This window comes from Mauremys mutica, chromosome 16 (genome assembly GCF_020497125.1).
Source record: "Mauremys mutica isolate MM-2020 ecotype Southern chromosome 16, ASM2049712v1, whole genome shotgun sequence".
NCBI classification, from domain to species: domain Eukaryota; kingdom Metazoa; phylum Chordata; order Testudines; family Geoemydidae; genus Mauremys; species Mauremys mutica.
Genome location: NC_059087.1, coordinates 24,310,556 through 24,330,587, shown reverse-complemented (window position 1 = coordinate 24,330,587; position 20,032 = coordinate 24,310,556). Strand labels below are relative to the sequence as shown.

At 54.0% G+C, this 20,032-nt stretch overlaps 1 protein-coding gene across 2 annotated transcripts; it reads right to left on the bottom strand.

Moving 5' to 3' along the window:
• Positions 1-510: 510 nt before the first annotated feature.
• WSB2 (WD repeat and SOCS box containing 2) lies at positions 511-19,316 on the bottom strand. 2 transcript variants are annotated; one of them, XM_044989588.1, is made up of 9 exons: positions 19,152-19,316; positions 12,783-12,954; positions 9,937-10,172; positions 8,991-9,122; positions 7,367-7,467; positions 6,668-6,840; positions 5,929-6,042; positions 4,552-4,659; positions 511-3,100 (listed from the first exon to the last, which is right to left on the bottom strand). In XM_044989588.1, exons 1-9 carry the CDS (start codon positions 19,192-19,194, stop codon positions 2,938-2,940), a joined length of 1,242 nt encoding a protein of 413 aa, XP_044845523.1. In that variant the 5' UTR covers positions 19,195-19,316; the 3' UTR covers positions 511-2,937. The 2 variants fall into 2 exon arrangements, with proteins under 2 accessions (XP_044845523.1, XP_044845522.1); XM_044989587.1 differs by having other exon boundaries at positions 8,985-9,122; positions 19,152-19,315.
• Between the last annotated feature and the right edge of the window lie 716 nt (positions 19,317-20,032).

Here is a 20,032-nt window from a genome sequence, read left to right as displayed (position 1 = left end):
TCTGTGTATAAGCTGCAGCATGAAATACTCCTTTGAAGGGAAGTAAGGTAGGTTCATCTCTTCCCTTACACCCGAGGAAGGGGTTGACTTTGTGGTGCACACTATGTAGCTGAAGCTGGCTGTTAAGGCTGCAAGCTCCTTTCATGTACTGGGAGACTTTGGTCCAAATTCACCATCAGTGTAAGTAGCTAACTTTCCCTGACTAAGGGAACTGCACTCCTTCAGCAGCAGCAGATTTGACTCATTTAGCCTGCAGGAACTTTAGGTGTAGAATTGTGTATAGTAGAAGGGTGTATGAGACTTTAAATGTTTCCCATGACACAGTTTCACAGGAGGATCTTCTCAAACAGCCAGGGTGTACCATTACCTAGTGCAGAATACAGGGGGCTCTTGATGTAATCAATGCCCTACATTCTGTACGCTGGCTTTACAGTAGCTGCTTCTGGCCTGCTCTCCTAAATTGCAGCAGGTTCGTGTAGGTACAGTCTAGGAACGACAGCATACGAGTAGTCAGTTGTATGAAAGGGAAAAATTTATTTTGCCTCTTGAAGTTACCATCTCAGGCTCCTGTGTACACAATGGCAATAGTACAGATCATGGTCAAGAAAAAATTAAAACCGTCTTCAACTTCACCAATCAGGATGCTTGACAGGGTGCATCCCAGTGTGCTCTTTACATACAATGCAGAAGAAATACCCAAGTGAAGAGCTGTGGGCGATAGGGTCCTGTCATTCTACTAGCTTGGAGAGCGATGCTCCATGTACCAGTTATGCTACCGAGCTGCGCACCTGAGGTGGGCAGCTGTGGTACTGAGGTATAACAAATGGGGGGGGGGGTGTTCTTCAATGCAGATGATGGGATTTCACCACCCCTTTCTGCAACAGGTTCAGTGCACATGGGGGCTCAGAGTTGCTGGTCAAGATAGATCTTTAAGAAAACTGCTAGTTTAAAGGGACAGTTCCCCCTCCCCTCACTAACCTTGCTCCCAGCATTAGAGAAAGGGCAACATAGTCTTTTGCTGCTGTGATCCTTTAGTGAGCTTTTGTTCACAACTTTAACACATTGATTTTAGGTTCGCTGGCTCAGACCTAGCTTCACCCAAGTTGAGTGGTGCCACTTTTCCCTTTGTTTTACTATTGCAGCAGCAGGGTGTGGACAGCTATCTTCCAGCTAGCACTTGTGCTCACTAACAGAAAGTCCAATGGCACTGAAGGTTTGGGGGGTATTTTTGCAAGATATAGGGATATTAAAAGCTTTGTCTCTTGAGGCTAGATTCCAATTTATAGGTGATTTAATTTTTCTAAAAAGGGGGAAAATTCTCCCCCTAGTTTCAAGGGGAAGTTATTAGCCTGTCCTGTCCGTCACTGCCATGCGTTCTGAAGTAGCTTGTATGGCCCTGCCAGTTGTAGTTATACAAAGGGGGAATGGAGCAATTACAATAAAGCATGTGCTGTTACTGCTGCCAGAAACTAGCCCAAATGAAACGGAGGCGTATGAGAGAGAGCATCGTTCTCCCCCCCCCTTGATACAGTACACATGAGTCATTAGCCCTGGCTGGTAAACTCCCTGGAAACTAGACTCCCAAAAGCAGTACTTTGGCTGGAGAGAAGCATGAGAGCAGGACAATAGAGCCCTGTCATCGGCATGAAAAACTGGTCATCTGCTGGCTCTCTGCCATAGTGCCAAGAATTCACCACTCTTACAAACTAGGCCACAGAACATTTACTAGGATAGCACACTGGATAATTCAGTAACTAGACTTGGCAAATTAAGTGAACAAATCAGCTCTGGTAGTTATTGGTTGTTATTAAATCCCCTCCTCCCCCCCACACATTTGCAAAATTCACAAGTTCATGCTTGGCCTCCCCCATAATGCAAACTAGCCAGGCTCTGCCAGAATTAGTGTATGCCATGGGGATACAAATAAAAAGCTGCCCAAAGTTGAAATCACTTTAACAAAACCAGACCAGCAGCAGAGCACCTCCCAATCCCCCCAGTCACTGTCCTTAAGGTGTTCATCTCTCCATTACACAGGGGAGAAAGCCATGCCTTACACCATATAACCAAACCACAAGTACTTTGCTAGTGTCTAGTGTCTCTGCCAAGTGAGCTGATCAAGCCAATTTCAGACTGGCAGCCACACTAGTATTAAGGGGATCTTTCACCCCTCAAAGTTAAGACCTCAATCTCACCCCACACCAGGCCCCTGCAACTGAACATCTGGGGCTCCCTCAGTGCCATGTACTTTTGTCACCCACAAAATGGCTCTAGAAAGAGCGTCTCTAACTCCTGAAACACAAAAGGGGGAAACAAAACCTTTTATTTTGAAGTCTTTGCCCACAATGCAGAGACTTGTTCAGGTTCAGCCGTCTTGGAGCCAGGCCAAAGAAAGTAACAAACGTGAAAGCCACTGCCTCATTGAGTAACTCAACTAGGCTACGCAGCTTCTCATTCGTCCAAGTGGAGGTTTGAGTTTGGGTTGCCATCCCGGTGAGGGCAGCTTCTCACAGCCCTCTAGCTTTTAACACACAATGTTCAGCCATTGCACTTGAAGTGAAAGCACCTAGAGAGAACTGAAATGTGCGCTGCTGTTGGCAGGGCCCTTCTGAACCAAATGCCCTGCACAGCCATCAGCGTGGATGGATCACTTGAGTAGAACTCTTGCTCCTCCTCGTCAGAGTTGAGTTCTAACAAATTCAAAGCTCAGCCAGCCAGCCCACTGCATGTTTTTGCTGGGTTCTCTTCTTAAAATAACCTACATGGTCAAAGATACAGCCCCAAACAGAGGAACAGAAATCCTTCTTGTACTAGAACCACAGAGCAGAGTGGGTCTTCATGACCATTTTATAACCCCAGCTGCTCCTCCGTTCCAGAACAAAGCTCGGAAGGAAGCCAGCCAGCTCCAGGGTTCTTTGGACCCCATGTACTACACGGGGTTTAAAAAGTCCTGTAAGTGAGGAACTCTTTCATTTTCTTGGGAATGGGTAGTGCTAAGACCTGGTACGTTGTTAGGAAGGTGCGGAGAGCTTTACGGCATGAGTGCTTAAGTGATGAGAGGACCTTGGGGGCACTCCAGAACTGGACGTGGCCATCTCTCGTCCTGAAACAAGAGACCGAGGACAAAGGTTAGCACCCACACAGCTCAGCATCTGAACAAACAGCACGTGTGCACTGACCAGACATGCCAAACCCACGAAAAAAACGCAGAAATTGGGCTTGGTTTTGGCAAAATTGGCTTGTAAATTGCTTGTTGGCTTGGTTTTGGTTTGTAGCTTGTTGCTTTTTTTTTTAAATCAGCTTCCGGCAAGCAGGGGCAAGGAGTGGAGAGTCGGGGTGCACAGTGGGCCCCACCAGTCCCAGTCTAGTCACACAGAGTGCTGGGGTTCTTAGGGATTGGCTTGTTTTGAAATGGAATTACAGGCAAGTCTCATCTTACGCGGGGGGTTCCGTTCCGCGGTTAGCGCGTAAAGCAAAAACCGCGTATAGTGAAACACTCATTGAGTTGAATGGCAGGAGGAATCGCCCGCACTACAGATGCAGTTTTTATATTGTTATTTTTCTTTTTTCCCCCCCATTTTTGCCGACTGCGCAGAGCTGAATTCACGCATGTTAAATGCGCCTAAGATGCGACTTGCCTGTAGCTTAATTTTTGGCCTATTGTGAAAGTCAGGATGCTTATTTACTGCATGAAAGTTGGCGACTGTGGCCCTGACCCCACTCCTGCATAGGGAGGAAAGAAAAAGCTGCCCTGGCAGGACTTTTAGGAAGTGGATAGTCATCAATCACGGACCACGGGCTTCACTCCATGGGAGAACACAGGCTCTCACTCCGATCCCTTTCCCCCACCACGAGGTGGGATGACGTCATGAGAGCCCATCCGGCACACTCAAGAGAAACCCAGAACTCAAGGCCTCTCGTTTCTGGTTGAGAAAGCTGCACTGTCACCATGTGTTCCGACAGAGGCTGCTGCAGAGACACTGCAACATCACAGCTCGCTGCTGAACCCGAGAGGGGCGGGAGTGGGGAGGTTGCTAGCTGAGGTGGAAGAATAAGGCAGGAACCCAACGACGCTTGGTTAGTAGGGAATTGGGAGGGAAGACAATGCTCCAAGCACAGTATTTTCCAACATCGCTCTCTCCGGGCACCAAGGTCATGTCCACACTAGGAGCCTTATTCCAGTATAGGAATACACCAGCAAAGTGCTCCTAGTGTGGAGACAGATATACCAGCAACCCTGTGCTTTGTACTGGTACGGTCAAAGCATGCTCTGCTGGTAGAAGTGCAGCTCTGCTGGGCTAGCATCTACACTCTGACTTCTGCCAGCACAGCTGTGTTGGTCAGGGGTGTGACGACAGATACAGCTGTGTGCCGGCAAAAGCCTGTAGCGGAGACCTGGCCTGAGGCTGCCCAGTTTTGAGACAGCAGCAGCATTGCAGAAGGTTTTGGGTCAAGGTGGAGTCACATTCCCTTGCCTCCCTCACCCCAAACTTAGCACGAACACAATGTGCTCTCGGCAGAAGACGTCCCACGGGCCCGCACAGAATTACGCACCCTGTGGCAATAAATCCACCATGTGGGAAGTAGACGCAGCACAGGCCATTGGTCATAGGTGCAAATGCCACTGGAGTTCTTAGTTCCAAATCCCAGATCCGCAGGAGTCTAAAGGAGACAAAGAGAAACACAATGCTGGCCCTGGGGTTCACAAACCCAAGCTAGCTACTCCAACTGCATCAGCTAAAATAAATTCTCAGCTGTCGAAGTTAAAATAACCACACACATTTCTAAAGCAAATTTCATCCATAGGCCTCCAAGCAATTTACAAGGTTACATAAGCTTCACAACTCCACTGCAAGGCAGGAATTATACCCATTTTAGAGGGACATAAACTGAGGCAGAGATGCAGTGACTTGGCTCAAGATCATAAGAGCTGCCCTGCTGGGTCAGACCATGGTCCATCTTGCCCAGTATCCTGACTGTGACAGTGGCCCATAAACAAACTAGGTGGATGGAAGCGGTTTCTGCTTCTGAGAACTTTCATGTACCTAACCCGTCTCCCAGAAAAAAAATTTGCTAGAGATACCAGCACCAGCTGGGACAAAAGGACTATCACACACCACCCTTGCCAGTTTGACCTCGCTCAGATGGTAATCAGGCCAATGATTCAATACCTGGGTTAGCTCGATCTCCACAGGCACGTTCCCAGTGTCACCAACCCTGACATGCAAAACTAATGGTTCCATAAAAGCTTACAGACCCTTGCAAAGCCCCTTGGGACAAGGAGCTGGGAAGTCTGCCTGTACAGTGCCATCAACGGCACTGGACAAAAAGCAGCAGCACCACCAAGTTACAGTCCTGATCTTAGCCCACAACAGGCGCTCAATCTGCAAGGAATTCTCTCCAGGTTCCCTCTCAGATTTCCAAGGCAGCTGACAGCACCAGGGGAGTGGAGGCAGCAGAACTTAATGGGTTGCTAGTCAGGATGCTAATGGTGCTTCATGGTGTGTAGCCCAACAAGACACTGGTCTTCGGAAGCTGATGGTGGCAACATCCATCCAACCCCCCTTTTGAGCATGGCACTGGTATACACACCTGAGCCAGCTGTTTACCTGCTGATCTTACTTTTCGGCCTTGTCACCATGGCAACCCGGCAGCCATGTCCAAAGAGGAGTTACCTAAAGCTACCTGTGATGGGCAGTGTCTACACCCCCCAGCAGCTGTGGTGTCAGGGCAAACAGACCAGGCACCACAGACATACCAAAAGTCATGTGGCTCTGAAAGTCCCAGCACCAGCAGAAGCAGCCAGCTTCAAAAGGCAGAGGTCCCTGCTGGAAAGCTGAGGACCAGAAGCCGAGAAGAGCTTTGTAGCTCATCTTCGCTGCTCTGGCAGGGCCCCTGCCGTAGACAGCCATAAGATACCAAGCCCCTCACCTGTCATCTGCCACTGTAGCAAGATACAAGCCTTCCGGAGAGAAGCACACGGACCTCAGGGAGCTGGCATGGATGTCACCGCCATAGTCCAACGCTGGGGGCAGCGGAACGTGGCTAAGCAGGAGGGAAAAGGAAGAGCTCACTCACCACGTCCGTTTGAGCTGTAATGGAGCCCTGGCCCGTTCGGCTGTCTCGGGGGGACACATGGTAAATCAGAGCTCCTGCCTTCCGAGAGCCATCGTGGCTGGTACTGGAGCACAGCTCACAGGTGTCACTGTTAAACGTGCATTTCCCTTGCCGTGAGCGTGTCAGACTGTGCGTCTTTCCACGGCGAGAGCTGTCTAGTCCCTGGGCTGCTCTTTACAAACTGGGAAGGGAAGTGCCCCAGTGCTGAGCTGTGGGGAGGCTGGGGCCGGGCATTCATCACCGCGGGGAAAGCGTTGTGGCCATCTCTTCCCTCGCATGCTGTGACAGCAACACCTAAAGCGGTAACAGGCAGCCACCTACCCTCGTGTATGGGAAAGGGACACTCGTTTGCCGCCTTCTCCCTCCTGGGGAGGAGCGGCGCAGAACGACATGCACAGCAGGGGCAATGCGGCTAGCGGTGTGCAGCAGCCCCTAGGCTAAGTAGCCTCCAATACCAGAGCACCCTCAGGCACGCTCCCCGCCAGCGCTCCCTCTCCCCCATGCCCCTCTGCTCACTTGGTGCCCAGAAAGCTCCCAGGGCCGCCCTCCTTACCGAAGCGTTCTCAGCTGCTCCCCTGTGTAGGGGTCCCACATGATCACGCAGGTGTCGTAGGAGGCCGTGACCAGCAGGGCAGAGTCTGGTGAGAAGTCGCATGACACCACGCTGCTCTGGTGCCCTTCCAGCTTCCTGATGAGGGTGTAGGAGCGCATGCTCCACAGGAAGGCCTGGGGGGGGAGTGCACGGGGGAGGGTTACGATCTCTGCTCATGGGTGGGGAGCAGCCCCTCGCCTGGGAATGCTGGGGGGAGAAGGATCTCCCTTATCGTCCCTCGTGGGCTGTCACCAACCAAGCGTTAGCTCCTGAGACACCGGGAGGGTGGGTGAGAACAGGCACCGCTCATGCGGGCACCAATCAGTCTGACACCCGCCAGCTCTCGCCTCAGCATAACAGGCTCTCTGCAGCATAAAGACTCCAACTGAACGGCTGTGCATGGCAGTGACCGCGCGAGGGGGAAGAACGGGGGTCTAGCCCCCAAGCTCGCTGGGTTAGCCAGGGAGAGTCTCCTTTGGGTGGCTGTAACAGCAGCCAGAGCAGGCCACGGTCATCAGTGGGAGGGTGGCCAGGACCCAGAGCCTTGACAGAATCCCCAGCTCGTCCGCACTACGGAGCATACGGTGGGCTCTCTGACAGCTGAACGGGCAAGAAATGAGACCACTCCCCCCACCCCTCCCAATAACAGGCAAGACTCACCGATTTCTCTCCAGCCGCAGAGCACAGCATGCTGCAATCAGGGGAGATGGAGCAGCAGTACACCCACTGCGTGTGGCCAGACAGCACCTGGACCTGCTTACCTGGGGATGGCAGCAACAGTTTGTAAGGGTACGTCCATACTACCTGCCCGGATCGACGGGTAGTGATCGACTTCTCGGAGTTCGATATATCGCGTCTCATCTAGATGCAATATATCAAACTGCGAACGCGCTTCCGTCGACTCCGGAACTCCACCACCGCGAACAGCGGTGGCGGAGTCGACGGGGGAGCCACGGACTTCGATCCCGCGCCGTGAGGTAGACCAGGCCTAAGAGAAGCGTCCAGTCCAGAGACAGGGAGAGCTGGAAGGCTCATTCCTACCTCCACCTGCTCTTTCTGAAGCCAGCTCCGGAAGCAGGGTGTCTCAGACCAGATTAGATCTGACAGATTTCCCCATGTGGACGCTCTTTCTGCTGCATCGGGTTTATTCTCAGGGCATGTCTACACTGCAATCGGGGGGGAGGGGGGGCACGATTGTGGCTTGTGTAGACACACCCTAGCTAGCTGTAATCTAGCTAGCTTGGGTAGCGGAGCCACAGCTGCATGGAGCTCGGCACAGGCTAGCCACCCAAGTAATTACCCAGAGTTCCAGGGGGGCTGGCACAGCCCGTGCCGAAGCTCTGCTCTAGGTAGTGTGGGTACCAGAGCAGCAAAGCTAGCTAGCTCGGGCAGGTCTGCTCAAGCTAGACCCACGCCCCAGATTGCAGTGCAGACATGCCCTCAGTCAGCCTCCAGCGTTCCTAACATGCGTCCCTCACACACACCGGGGGGGAAACGAAAGTTCACTCCACTTGCTGCTCACTTGTGCCATAGTAACTCAGCGCGTTCGATCCTGGCTTCCTTGAGCCGCCATGGGGTTAGGTTCAAAGTGCTTTCAGTGAACAGCTCAGCACATTAATAATGGGGGCGCGGACCTCTGACCGCAAAGTCCTGCTTGCATCCAAGCAGAGCAGAGCCCCTGTCTGGGCGACGCCAGCTCCCACAGCGTAGCACAAGCGCTCATAACTCAAGCTAAGATTTTGCTATGGTTATTTTTAGTAAAAGCTACGGACAGGTCACAAGCAATAAACAAAAATTCACAGGAGCCTGTGACCTGTTTGTGACTTTACAAAAAATAGCCGGGGGGCAGGGCTAGGTGGCACAGAGGAATGACAGCCGGAGTCCCATGGTGGGGGAGGGGATGACAGGCCGAGCCACCCTGCCATGGAGAGGGTACAGCCATGGCTCCAGGGGCTCCACCCATGTGGGGGGGAGGCGTGTGCACAGCACCCGCTCCAGAGCTGGCCGCAGCTGCAGGGCTGGGGGACACAGTTCAGGCTCCAACCCCAGCCACAGGTGCACCTGGGAAGCTGCAAGGGGGGCGCACGACCCCCTCTGCAGCCCCGGCCGCAGCCCCCGCCACAAGCCACTGACAGCTGAAGCTGAAGCAGTCAGAGGTCCTGTAAAGTCACAGAATCTGTGACTGCCATGACCTGCGTGACTAAATTGTAGCCTTACTCATAACGACCAGAGTCTGAGGCCCACCACCTGAACACCCCCCGGGGACGCGTGCACTCACTCGCACCATCTCTGCTCAGGTCCCAGATGCGGAGGGTCTTGTCCCGGGATGCAGAGACTAGAATCAGGCTTCCGTTGGGAGCGAAGCTCAGGTCCCTCACGACATCCAGGTGCCCAGAGAGACTGAAAAGCAAACGCCCTGCGGACACGAGCACACGGCTCAGTATGGTCTCACCATGGGCACAGACACAAGCGCGCCTCGCCTGACCCGCAGGAACGCAGCCCGCGTCGGACAGACGTGCTCACCGGAGACACCCCACCCCGCTGTTAGCTGCACTTTCCAGCTTCGAGGGCGTTGCTAAACCTGGCAAGGGATGAGGTCTAAAACACGGGGCAGTTTCTTTAGCCACCAGTGAACTCCTACCGCCCTAAGGATTATGGACACTGCCTGTCCCACGCTACCAGGAAGCAAGACCGGGGGCGAAACGCCTAGTTCACAGAAGGTCAATGTTACTGGCTACTCCTGTGGGAGAAACGGCAGGAGTCCCAACCTGCCTGTCCCCTGCCCACCCCCACTGACAGGGAGTGGTCACTGCAGTTCTGGCCTGCTGCCCAGAAGGAGAAGGGGACCGGTAGTGGTAACAGAGAGAAGGCAGGCTCAGCGAAGCCGCCGCTACCTCTCCTGCCTCCTCACGCAAGCAGAGGCTGGGGGGGGTGGAATGGCTGCTGCCAGGCGATTTGGAAGCAGCACTGACAGGTTCAAGGGGCGCGCTGGGCCAGGCCGGATCGGAGAGGAGCTGCAATGTGAGAATCAGAGCTGGGGAATACTAGGAACAGGCTCAGGGGCCCAGAAAAGCTCCATGGAGGGAGTAGAAGGGGGAGAAAGGCAGAGACGGTCTAGCCCCCTCCCGGATACGGCAAGGACAGGGCTACTGCAGGACAAAGCGACGCCCCATCCCTCTCCTCAGGAGCTGGATTAATCCAGCAGATTTAATCCACCCCAACCCCCTCACCTGTCTGCACCTCCCAGACTTTAATCTGCCCGTCATTGAGTCCCGTGGCAAGGATCAGACAGGACCGACCCGGAGCCGGCAGGCCGTCCCGCTCCTTGGTGCCAGGCGGCGGCCAGGGGCTGAACGCCAGCCCCCACACGATCTGGCCACATTCCAGCGTCTTCTCCTTCGCGCCCCCGCCGCCTCTCACGTCGGCTTTGATGCCGCGGTTCTTGCGTTCAGAGGCTTTGCAGCTTCTGCAGAGAGCAGAGGATCGTCGGGTCATTCAGCAGCTGCAGGTGCTGCCTGGTCCTCCCCCACCCACCCTAATTCACAGCAGGGGAACTAGAGCCTACTGCACACTGCCAGGTAGGCGTGGCTCGGGGGCTGTGTCTGCACCGGGGATTTCAGCTAGAGGTGGCCAGACTCAGGAGCAAGCGCCCAAGCGTAGGCAGGCGAAGACACAGTTTAAACCAGTGCCGTTTGCCCTGCCTGAAACCAGAGGAAGCTGTCTGGTCAAACCAGGGCTTTGTCGGTGTGCCTGGCCCTAGGTGGGGCAGATCCTCTAGGCGGGCTCAGCAGAGCTCATTACACCTCGGACCACTCCAGCGCCCCTGCTTGTACAGTTCGAAGCACGTCGCTGCTCACTCTTCTAAAATTCTTGTCCCACCCAGATCTACTTGCTTTCCCCAAACAGACCAGCCACGGGGTTACCTTCCTGCCATAACAGGGGCACGTAGCTCAGCATGGGCTCTTTAACTTGGCCCCTTGACTTAGCAGGTGCACAGGACAGCTGAATGAAAGCCATACCGGGATTCACCGGCCTGGGACTCAGGAGACCTGCATTCAGTTTCCTGCTCCGCCACAGACTCCATGTGACCTTGGGTGAGTCACTTAGCCTCTGTACCTCAGTTCCCCATCTGCAGCAGGGGGACAATAGCACTGCCCTGCCGCACAGGTGAGGTGCGGTGCTCAGGTACTACGGGAATGGGGGCCAGACAAGTACCATGGGAAGCGAGGTGCCCTTGCCAGGCCGCCAGCGTAAGGAGGGGTGCTAACTTGAAACCAGATCTCTCAGCACCTACTGTATGTTGCTACTTCACCCTAAGACCCTTCAAAGCTTGAGAAGGAGGCTTCCTTCCTTGACACTTGGTTCACTCCCCCAACTTCCTAAACCAAGTGAAGTTCCCATGTCCCTGTTTTCCTAAGAGTCAGCAGAGCCAGCAACGCAGAACTGAACTGTCCCTCTCTTCTCTCCCAGGACGCTGCAACAGCCCCTATACATGGGTAAGGGCCGCTCACCAAGGGACACGCCCCAGGGATTTTACCTCCTTACTCAACCAGATGTCCAGTCTATTTATTCATAGATCTCAGCACATGGAAAGCTGCTTTTCAACCCAACAGCTTGAAGCACCATCTTCTGTGTGAAGTGACTCACCCTACCACTTTGATAATGGAGTGGGGATTTTCCAGTGAAGTGTGATTAGCCAAAGTGTCTGGGGCTGTCCACAAATTACAAAAATTCTTGTTGGTGATCTGCAAGACCCACCACCCCCATGTAACCCTTTGTAACACTGAAACAAACATGAAAAATGAAGGACTCACCCACTCCCTGATGTGTTACATAATTTATGGACAGTCCCTTTACAGTGAAATCTGACCATTCAAGGGACTGACAAAAACTGATTGCTTAATGCAGGTAGTTTTCCAGCACGGGGGGGAGGGAGGTAAACTGAGGCCTATGGTCTCTGAAGACAGGATGGCTGCCTAGCTGAGGTGACCTCTTGCAAAGGTTTAATTCTCCAATTTAAAAAAGCCCAAACCAAGCAAGTTAACCCATAAAAGGGATGAGGTTTCATAGCTGCAGGCTCAGAGGAGCATTTCCTTTGCAGAAGATTTTGTGACATGTTACCAGAAGAATGCATAGAACAAGTCCCCTTAACAAGACAGCAAGCTCCCAGGGTGCTCTGATAGCAAGAGGGAGGCATACAGGAAGGTTAAACTGGTGTGGTGGTGATGGGGAATCCCTTGGCTTCTGACTTTCCCATTAGCGCTCCCAAGCTTATCCATAGCTTTATCTGTAATCTCAGCCTCAGTGAGTCCTGCAAATGGCTCTGTCTAGCGGAGCTGGTTCTGATGCAGCAGGCGGAGCAGGAATCCTTCTCTGCTCCAGCTGGGTGTTCATGGTGCGGGGACCTTTAAGAGAACTCGGCAGAGTTCTGTGAGGGGCCCTAGCAGCACCCAGACTCAGCTGTTATAGCACCTATTGGGGGCACCTAGACTCCCCTGATGGCTGATTTATGGGGGGGACACAGAGCAGCGACTGTAACCCCACTGATCAGTTCACCCGGAGGGGGATGGACCCTGATGCTGCGGGAGCTATGGGAGGCCAGGTTTAATCTCAGTCCCTCGCCTTCCTTGACCCCTGCTTGCTGAGCCCTGGGGGACGCTGAGTGAGAGGGCCCTGACTTAGCGCACAAAGGAACAGAAGAGCAACCAATGGACTCTAGCCAGGGCCGGCTCCAGGCACCAGCTAAGGAAGCCTGTGCTTGGGGCGGCCAATACGGGGAGGGGGCAGGGGGGGGCACTCTGTCCGCTACTGGGGCGGCCTGTCCGGGTCTTTGGCGGGAATTGGGCAGCGAGTCTCTCAGTCCCTCTCTTGCTCTTTGAGCTGCCGGCGAAGAGGAAGAGAGGGAGTGAAGGACCCGCCGCTGAGGAATGGAGCGGCGTGACTGAGCTGCCGCCAAAATGCCGCCGACCATTATTTGTTGTTTTTTCTGCCGCTTGGGGCGGCAGAAAACCTGGAGCCGGCCCTGACTCTAGCAGGAGAGACGCCCTCCCTCTCTGAGCCACCACAGGGTACTTACAGCTCAGCTTCCTCCAAGGGCCAGGGGATCAGCTTGACGATACAGTGACCCTGAGACCAGGCGAACCAGGTGCCGTCTGGGGAAAATGCAACGCTCCACGTCTCGCAGCTCGCCTTCCAGTCGTACTGCTGCGGTCGCCCTGGCTTCAGCTCCGCCAGCAGGAGAGGCTCGTCTGGGGAACAAGATGGCACGGTTACTCACAGAGCATGCGACAGGGCCAACCATCCACCCAAGACCATGCACGCGTGTGGGGACGGCAGCGTTGCCAAGCCAAGGGTCGACCGCAAACACGAGGCTGTGCAAACAGCAGCGTGGTCTAGTGGCTGGGGTCTGGGCCTCCTACATTCTAACCCCAGCTCTGACATTCCCTCTGCAAGCTTAGGGCAAGTCACTTCAGGCCCTGTCGTGCTCCCACTGAATTCAGCAGGGCAGCACTGGGCCCCCCAGACCACATTTTCAAGACATTAAGGACCAGCTGAAGATGTCAACGTATTTTGAGAAAAAGCAGCCCCCGTAAAAGCTTCGTGAAAGCTCCCACAGCAAAGTATCATGCATAGGCTGAGGTATAGGGCATCGGCCTGCGAGGCAGGAGACCCGAGTTCTATTCCCAACGCTACTGTGTGGCCTTCAGCAAGTCACCCCTGGCCAGATTTGTGACGATATTGAGGTGTGGCATGCTTTGAGGGCTCCAGATGATGAGCTCTGTTATTATTTAAATACTAACTGGCTCAGCCTCCTGCTAGCAACCACTCTACTGAGGGCCCTGCTGTACGACAGCACGGTCTGGTTACTGTTCTGCTTTAGCGCTCACAAGATTTACCACTTCAGATGTTAAACACCACATATCCGACTGTCGTGACTAGTCCAGAGTGGGCATGTTACCCATGGCCAGAATCAACCCAGTGAGCTCCCTGGGAGGGCGGAGGGGTCTCACGGTTTAAGGTGGGCTCTTCAGATTGGACATACGAGTCTATATCTCCTCTTCCCGCAACACAATCTCTCAGCCCCCTGTTGAGCTCAGTTTCAGCATACAGAAGAGGTCACCCTTACTGATGAACAGTGCACTTTTACCATGCCGGAAGTACATAGCCGGAGCTTTTCATAAGGGCACCAGGAGGCAATTCAGCTGGTTAGCTCACATTGCATCCTATTAAACCGGCCACCTGCTGCACCGCTGCTTTTTGAACAGATTCCCCTTCTGTTCATGCGCAAATTTAGTGCCACTGAACTAGACCAACCTACTTGCCTGGAGTCCTGCAGCACAGAGCAGAACTTCAGAGTTCCAAGCCCCAGAGTTACGAACTGAGCCCTCAACCACACACCTCCTCTGGAACCAGAAGTTCACAATCAGGCAGCAGCAGAGAGACCAAAAAAAGCAAATACAGTACAGTACTGTGTTAAACCTAACTAAACTAATACAAAAATAAAGGCAACGTTCAAAAGAAGTTGACAAGGTAAAGAAAATGTCTCTGGGGTCGTTCCATTTAAATGGGTGGTTAAAGGCAGCATTTTTCTTCTGCACAGTAAAGTTTCAAAGCTGTATTAAGTCAATGTTCAGTTGTAAACTTTTGAAAGAACCACCGTAACGTTTTGTTCAGTCAGGAACATGTCAGAGTTATGAACAACCTCCATTCCTGAGGGGTTCGTATCTCTGCGGTTCTACTGTACTTCAAGCCTGAAACAGAACGAGGCCCTTACTCCAAAGCGGCCTTGACGCAGAAAAACTTTCTGGCCAGCCACTGAGCCAAACTGAGCGATGGTTTTGTAACACGGACAAACACCCTCCAGGGGTTAGGCTGACACCACATAATTCATTGCCCCCCAGCTAAACTACATTTGAAACCAGAACTCTGGGAGGAGACACAAGAGTGTATTTGCCAGAAGCTGGGAATGGGCGACCAGGGATGGATCACTTGATTACCTGTTCATTCCCTCTGGGGCACCCGGCATTGGCCACTGTCAGAGGACAGGATACTGGGCTAGATGGACCTTTGGTCTAACCCAGCATGGCCGTTCTTATGGTCTTATTAAACCACTGCACGACCTAGCCTTCCAAATAGAAGTATAAACACTGGATCTGCTTGGGACATCTTATACTCCACAGTGGTCACATTACAGCCCCAAGTCTTAGCAAACTAGGCAGCCAGTAACCATGACTCCAACTTTCCTGTATACTAACCTTTGCTCAGGTGAATAAGATTTCAAAGTACATGAATATCAATGAGGCATTAGTCCCAGCAGAACTCTGGAAACTACCTTATGCTAAATGGCATCAAAACCCAGGATGAAAGGAGACTGCAGTAGTGCAATGATACAGGCCTAGAGGATTAGCAGAGTAGGCTAAAGCCAAGGCTGAGCATGGGAACGGAGGCAGGCTGCCTGCTGTACTCACTGCCTCTGAGCACAGGCTGCCAGTCACCAGGCTTTTCTGAGGTAGCCACCAAATTAGTTTTCACTTGTAACCCAGCTCTCCAGAAACTACGCTAGGGGACTAACCTACAGCAATACTGGAGTCCAGTTTTACACTGCAAGAGATTTGGAAGGTAACCTGCACAGGGAAAAGAAGAGGGGGGAATGGGGGACTGTGCCCTTTTTTGCTACTTTGCAATGAGGGAGAGTTGCTCGGTGAATCTTGGATTGTTGATTTCAGGAAGAGAGTTGAAAAAAATCCAAAGGGAGCCCCCTCCAGTCCTCCATGAGCAGAGCTTGGTCCCTGCGGGGGATCCCCAGGAGCACGGAGGGGCAAGGGGAAGAAGAGAACATTTAATTTGGTCTCACCAGAGCTACCCAGGCTATGACACTGTATGATGAAAGAGGCAGCAGGTGCACATTACATCCTAACACACTCGGGAACATTTGGGCAACCACATTGTTCAACGGGACGCTCACAGTAACCACACTATAGAAGAGAGATGCTGTGGGAACTGGAATGCTTCATTACCACCACTCTAATCTGGTAAGGAACAGAGCAAGGGTATTGTCGGATATTAACAGCAGCTCCATTCTCATCTTTATCCCAAACAGGAACGGCTACTGGCCCAGCACTACTGCACACAGTGAGACTGGACGTCAGTGCCTCAGACACCACCAAGTTTCTAGTCCCACAGTCACAGACTCACTATGACCTTGAGCAAATCACGTCGCCTCTGTGCCTCAGTTTCCCCCAACTGCAAAATGGGGAAATCACCACTTACTTTGGGAATCTGGGAGAGGTGACAATTCATCCAACAATGCAGTTTGAGAACCTTGGATGGAAGATGCTACAGGAGTGCACTGTACAATAATCACACTGACACTGCACCAAAACTAATGTAGTACGTTATTTTCCAATTAGGTTTTGACTGTCAGCGTGATAATAGTTTGCACGTAAATAGCACCTCTCATCCCAATGGATCCCAGAGCCTTTTAGAAACTTCAGACCCAGACCACCACTGAAATGCAGCCACCTCTAGGGTGGCAACAGATGCACGCCACATTGCACAACCAGGAAGAGGAAACTCCAGGCCGAAACAGCAGTGCAAGCCCCTACTCTTACCAAAGGAACCCAGGGATATAATCAGTATGTAGAACAGGCAACATCTTGGTTGAGACCCACAAACTATCATGATCATTTGCAATTTTCCCCAGTATTAGACTTCAGAGAATGGGTGCGAAAGATACATTCAGAAAAAATGTACAGGGGTTAATAAACAATTGCAACAGCGACAGAAAAGTTGTGCACTTTAATATGGCTTTTCCGTAACACGCCGGTCACACACATGCACACACAAAAAATCTAATACTAACAAATGGGTACAGAATAGTCACTGATTTGTAGCAGGAGATTGGTAGGTTTTAAATGCAAACTGTATATTGATAAAATACCAGTGTCTGACACTGAACATGAAGTTACATTTCACCCCTCCAAAAGTGAAGAGAAATGCCTCCTGTAACATATGATGCAAGAACTGGGCTACCTATTAATAAGCATAAGGATTATCTATTCCCTTTTCTCCCCCTCCCCACTGCAACCCCAGCAACAGCTACCCCGAGAGAGGCTTTCCCACGTCAGCAGAATGAATGGAGGGGTCTCCTGAGGGCGATCTACGCTAGGAAATTCACCTATTACGGAAAATGCTTTTCATCCAGCCTCAGCTCCTTTGTGAATTTTTTTTTCTGGTGTATGTTAGCCTTTAAACCATTTTCAATACCTTCCATGGCTAACAACCATTGTCAGCGTGGGTTCGGTTTCCTAGTGAAGACATGTCTGCTCAAAAGCAGGAGCTTGTTGCAGGCACAGCCACTTGTGTACTGAATGGTTTATTGCAGTGATTATCTCTGCAACCATCATGCACATCCTCATGGCAACATCGCTTTGAACAGAACCATTTACACACAGTAGGCCTGGTTTTCTGCAGTGTGGCGTCAACAGGAGATATGTGGGTAATCAGCATTCCTGAAAATCACCCCATACCAGTGCATTCTGGGACTCCTGCCCCACAGCACTGGTGCAAGGAGCAGGGGCTTTGGGGTAATTTCCCTGACCGTGGAATGGAAATAAGACCATCACATGAAGCAGTGGAATTGCAACGGTTGTTGCTTCTCTGGGCAGAAAAAAACCACTGTAGACTACACAGGCTCAGCGGGACACTGCTGAAGACCTACTCCTAAGTGTGCAGCCAGTCGTTAAATCCAGCCCTCATAAAATGCCTGGGACACCTGCTGTGTGTAGATACAAGGTGTTCCCAGCCATAGTTTCCTGAAATACCTTCTCCCTCCCCGCAGCAAACAAAGCCTTGATGAGCAGCCAGCATACGTCAATACCTGTGCACCCAGCTAACTACACAGTTAAGTGACTTGAGAGTAACCTCATCCCAAAAAAGAAACAACCCACCCTTCCCTCTGGAAAGGCTTTACTGCTGTTGTTCCAGGTAACCCCCAAGGCCGCTGCACCTGGCAGAGAAAGATACTTCTCCACAGTGCCTTAATCAGCTCTCGACCTTCAGTCCCTTTCACTGTTCTCTCCCCCCCAAGCCCAGTTAGCTGGTTGGTTTGGGTCTTTTACACAGCAACAGGGGCAAGAGACCCCAGGACCAAGTGGCTGTAGAGTCACTAAACTTGGCAGAGGGACTCAGCCGGGTAATGTACCTTAGACAGATCTGAAATTGACGTGAGACCATCCCTCGAAAATCCTCCTCCACATGAACGAAACAAGGGCAGGTGAAGCCCCCCCGGCAAGAGCCACACTGAAGTGAAACACCCGCCATCCCCCCCGCCATCCCCCCGGACGGGTTCACGCAGCTTCTCAGCACTGTAGGGAGGAGGCCCAGTGCTGGCTGCCCCAGGACACAGGGGAAGCAGAGCTCCACCTGGACTCAGGGAGAGGGGCCAAGGGGGCCTTTGGGGGGCACGGACTCGCTGCTAGGAGCTGGGGTAGGATTGCACTTGGCAGGAAGGAGGATACTTTAGCGACCCCCAAATCAATCAGGGCTCCTGGGCATAGCAGGCAGGCTGTTCGTGAGGCCAGAGCTCCTAGACTCCACTTCCCGCAGGACCCCTAGGCCACCTGCCTCCCGCCCCCCAGCTGCCTCCTGCTCTCCACTTTACTGCCCCCCCACCTACAAGCACTCTCCCTGCCCCCAACACCCTGTGTGCCCCCTCCCTTTTCTCCTCCAAACACACCCCTGCCCCACACAGCAACCCCATCCATGCCCCCTCTCTGCCCCATCTGCACCTCCTCCAACCTCCCCCTCCCCCATACAGCACCCCCATCTATAATCCCTCATCTGTGCCCCCCTCTGCCCCATCTATCCCCCCTTCCAAACACTCCTCCTGCCCCACAGCACCCCCCACACACCCCTCTGTGCTCCCTCTCTGCACCTCCTCCAACCTCCCCCTCCCTCATACAGCACCCCCATCCATACTCCCCCATCTGTGCCCCCTCTCTGCCCCCCATCCAAACACTCCCCCTGCCCCACAAAGCACCCCTCATCCACACACACCCCTCTGTGCTCCCTCTCTGCACCTCCTCCAACCTCCCCCTCCCTCATACAGCACCCCCATCCATACTCCCCCATCTGTGCCCCCTCTCTGCCCCCCATCCAAACACTCCCCCTGCCCCACAAAGCACCCCTCATCCACACACACCCCTCTGTGCTTCCTCTCTGCCCCATCTGCCCCCCATCCAAACACTCCCCCAGCCCCACACAGCACCCCCCAGACACACCCCATCTGCCCCTCTCCCCCCAGTGCCGCTGGAACAATGTGTGTGGGGGGGGGCTGAGAGCCATTGAACCAAACTGCAAACCCCGCACATGACGGAAACCGCTTCCAGCCGGGGGGCGGCGGCAGCCCAGCGCCCCCCCGCCCAGCGCCCCGGGCCCCCCTCACCTTCCGCCTCCTGCGCCGCGGAGCCTGCGGGCGGCGCCTCCATGTGGGGCGGGGCGGGGCGCCCCGGGGGGAGCCGCGACGGGAGCCCGGGGCTGGCGGCGGGGCCGGGCCCATTGAGCGCGGCGGGGCCGGGGCCGCTCGGAGCCCGCGGGAGGGAGCCGGGAGCTCGGGGGCGCAGCCGGGCGAGGCGGGGCGGGCGCACAGAGCCGCTTCCCGTCACGTGGCGGCGGGGGCGGGGGCGGGGGCAGCTCCCGGGGCGCCGGCCCCACCTAGCGGCAGAGCCGGGCCCGGCTGGCGGCGCTCGGACCGGACCGGGAGACGGGCCCCGCCCCCCGCCGTGTCACCCCGGGGAGCGAACCCGGGACCCGGAGCCGGAGCCCGGGCGGACACAGCTGGGGTGACCAGAGGTCACGAGTTTGTAGGGACAGTCCTGATGTTCGGGTCTTTTTCTTATATAGGCTCCTAGTCCCCCCCCCGCCCCCGTTCCGGTTTTTCACACGTGCTGGCTGCTCAGCCTGGCTGCGGCACGGGCAGGGGGGTGAGCCCTGGCCCACACAGCGGTGCCCAGAGCTAGCCGGGACCCAGGCTCGGCGGCTGCCAGGACTGGTGCACAAACCAGCGAGCCGGCCCGTTCCGCTGGCGTCAGCCACGTCGGGCTGGGTCTGTCGCCGAGGTGGGACCGGCGCTGTATCAGCATAGGGCCGTGGGGCTCAGCCGGGCGTCAGGGTCCCGGGGCCCCGTCAGCAGGTTTCAGGGGGGCAGGGTGACCAGACAGCAAATGTGAAAAATCGGGACGGGGGGTAATAGAAGCCTATATAAGAAAAAGACCCAAAAATCGGGACATCTGGTCACCCTACAGCGGGGCCGCCAAGCAGGGCCAG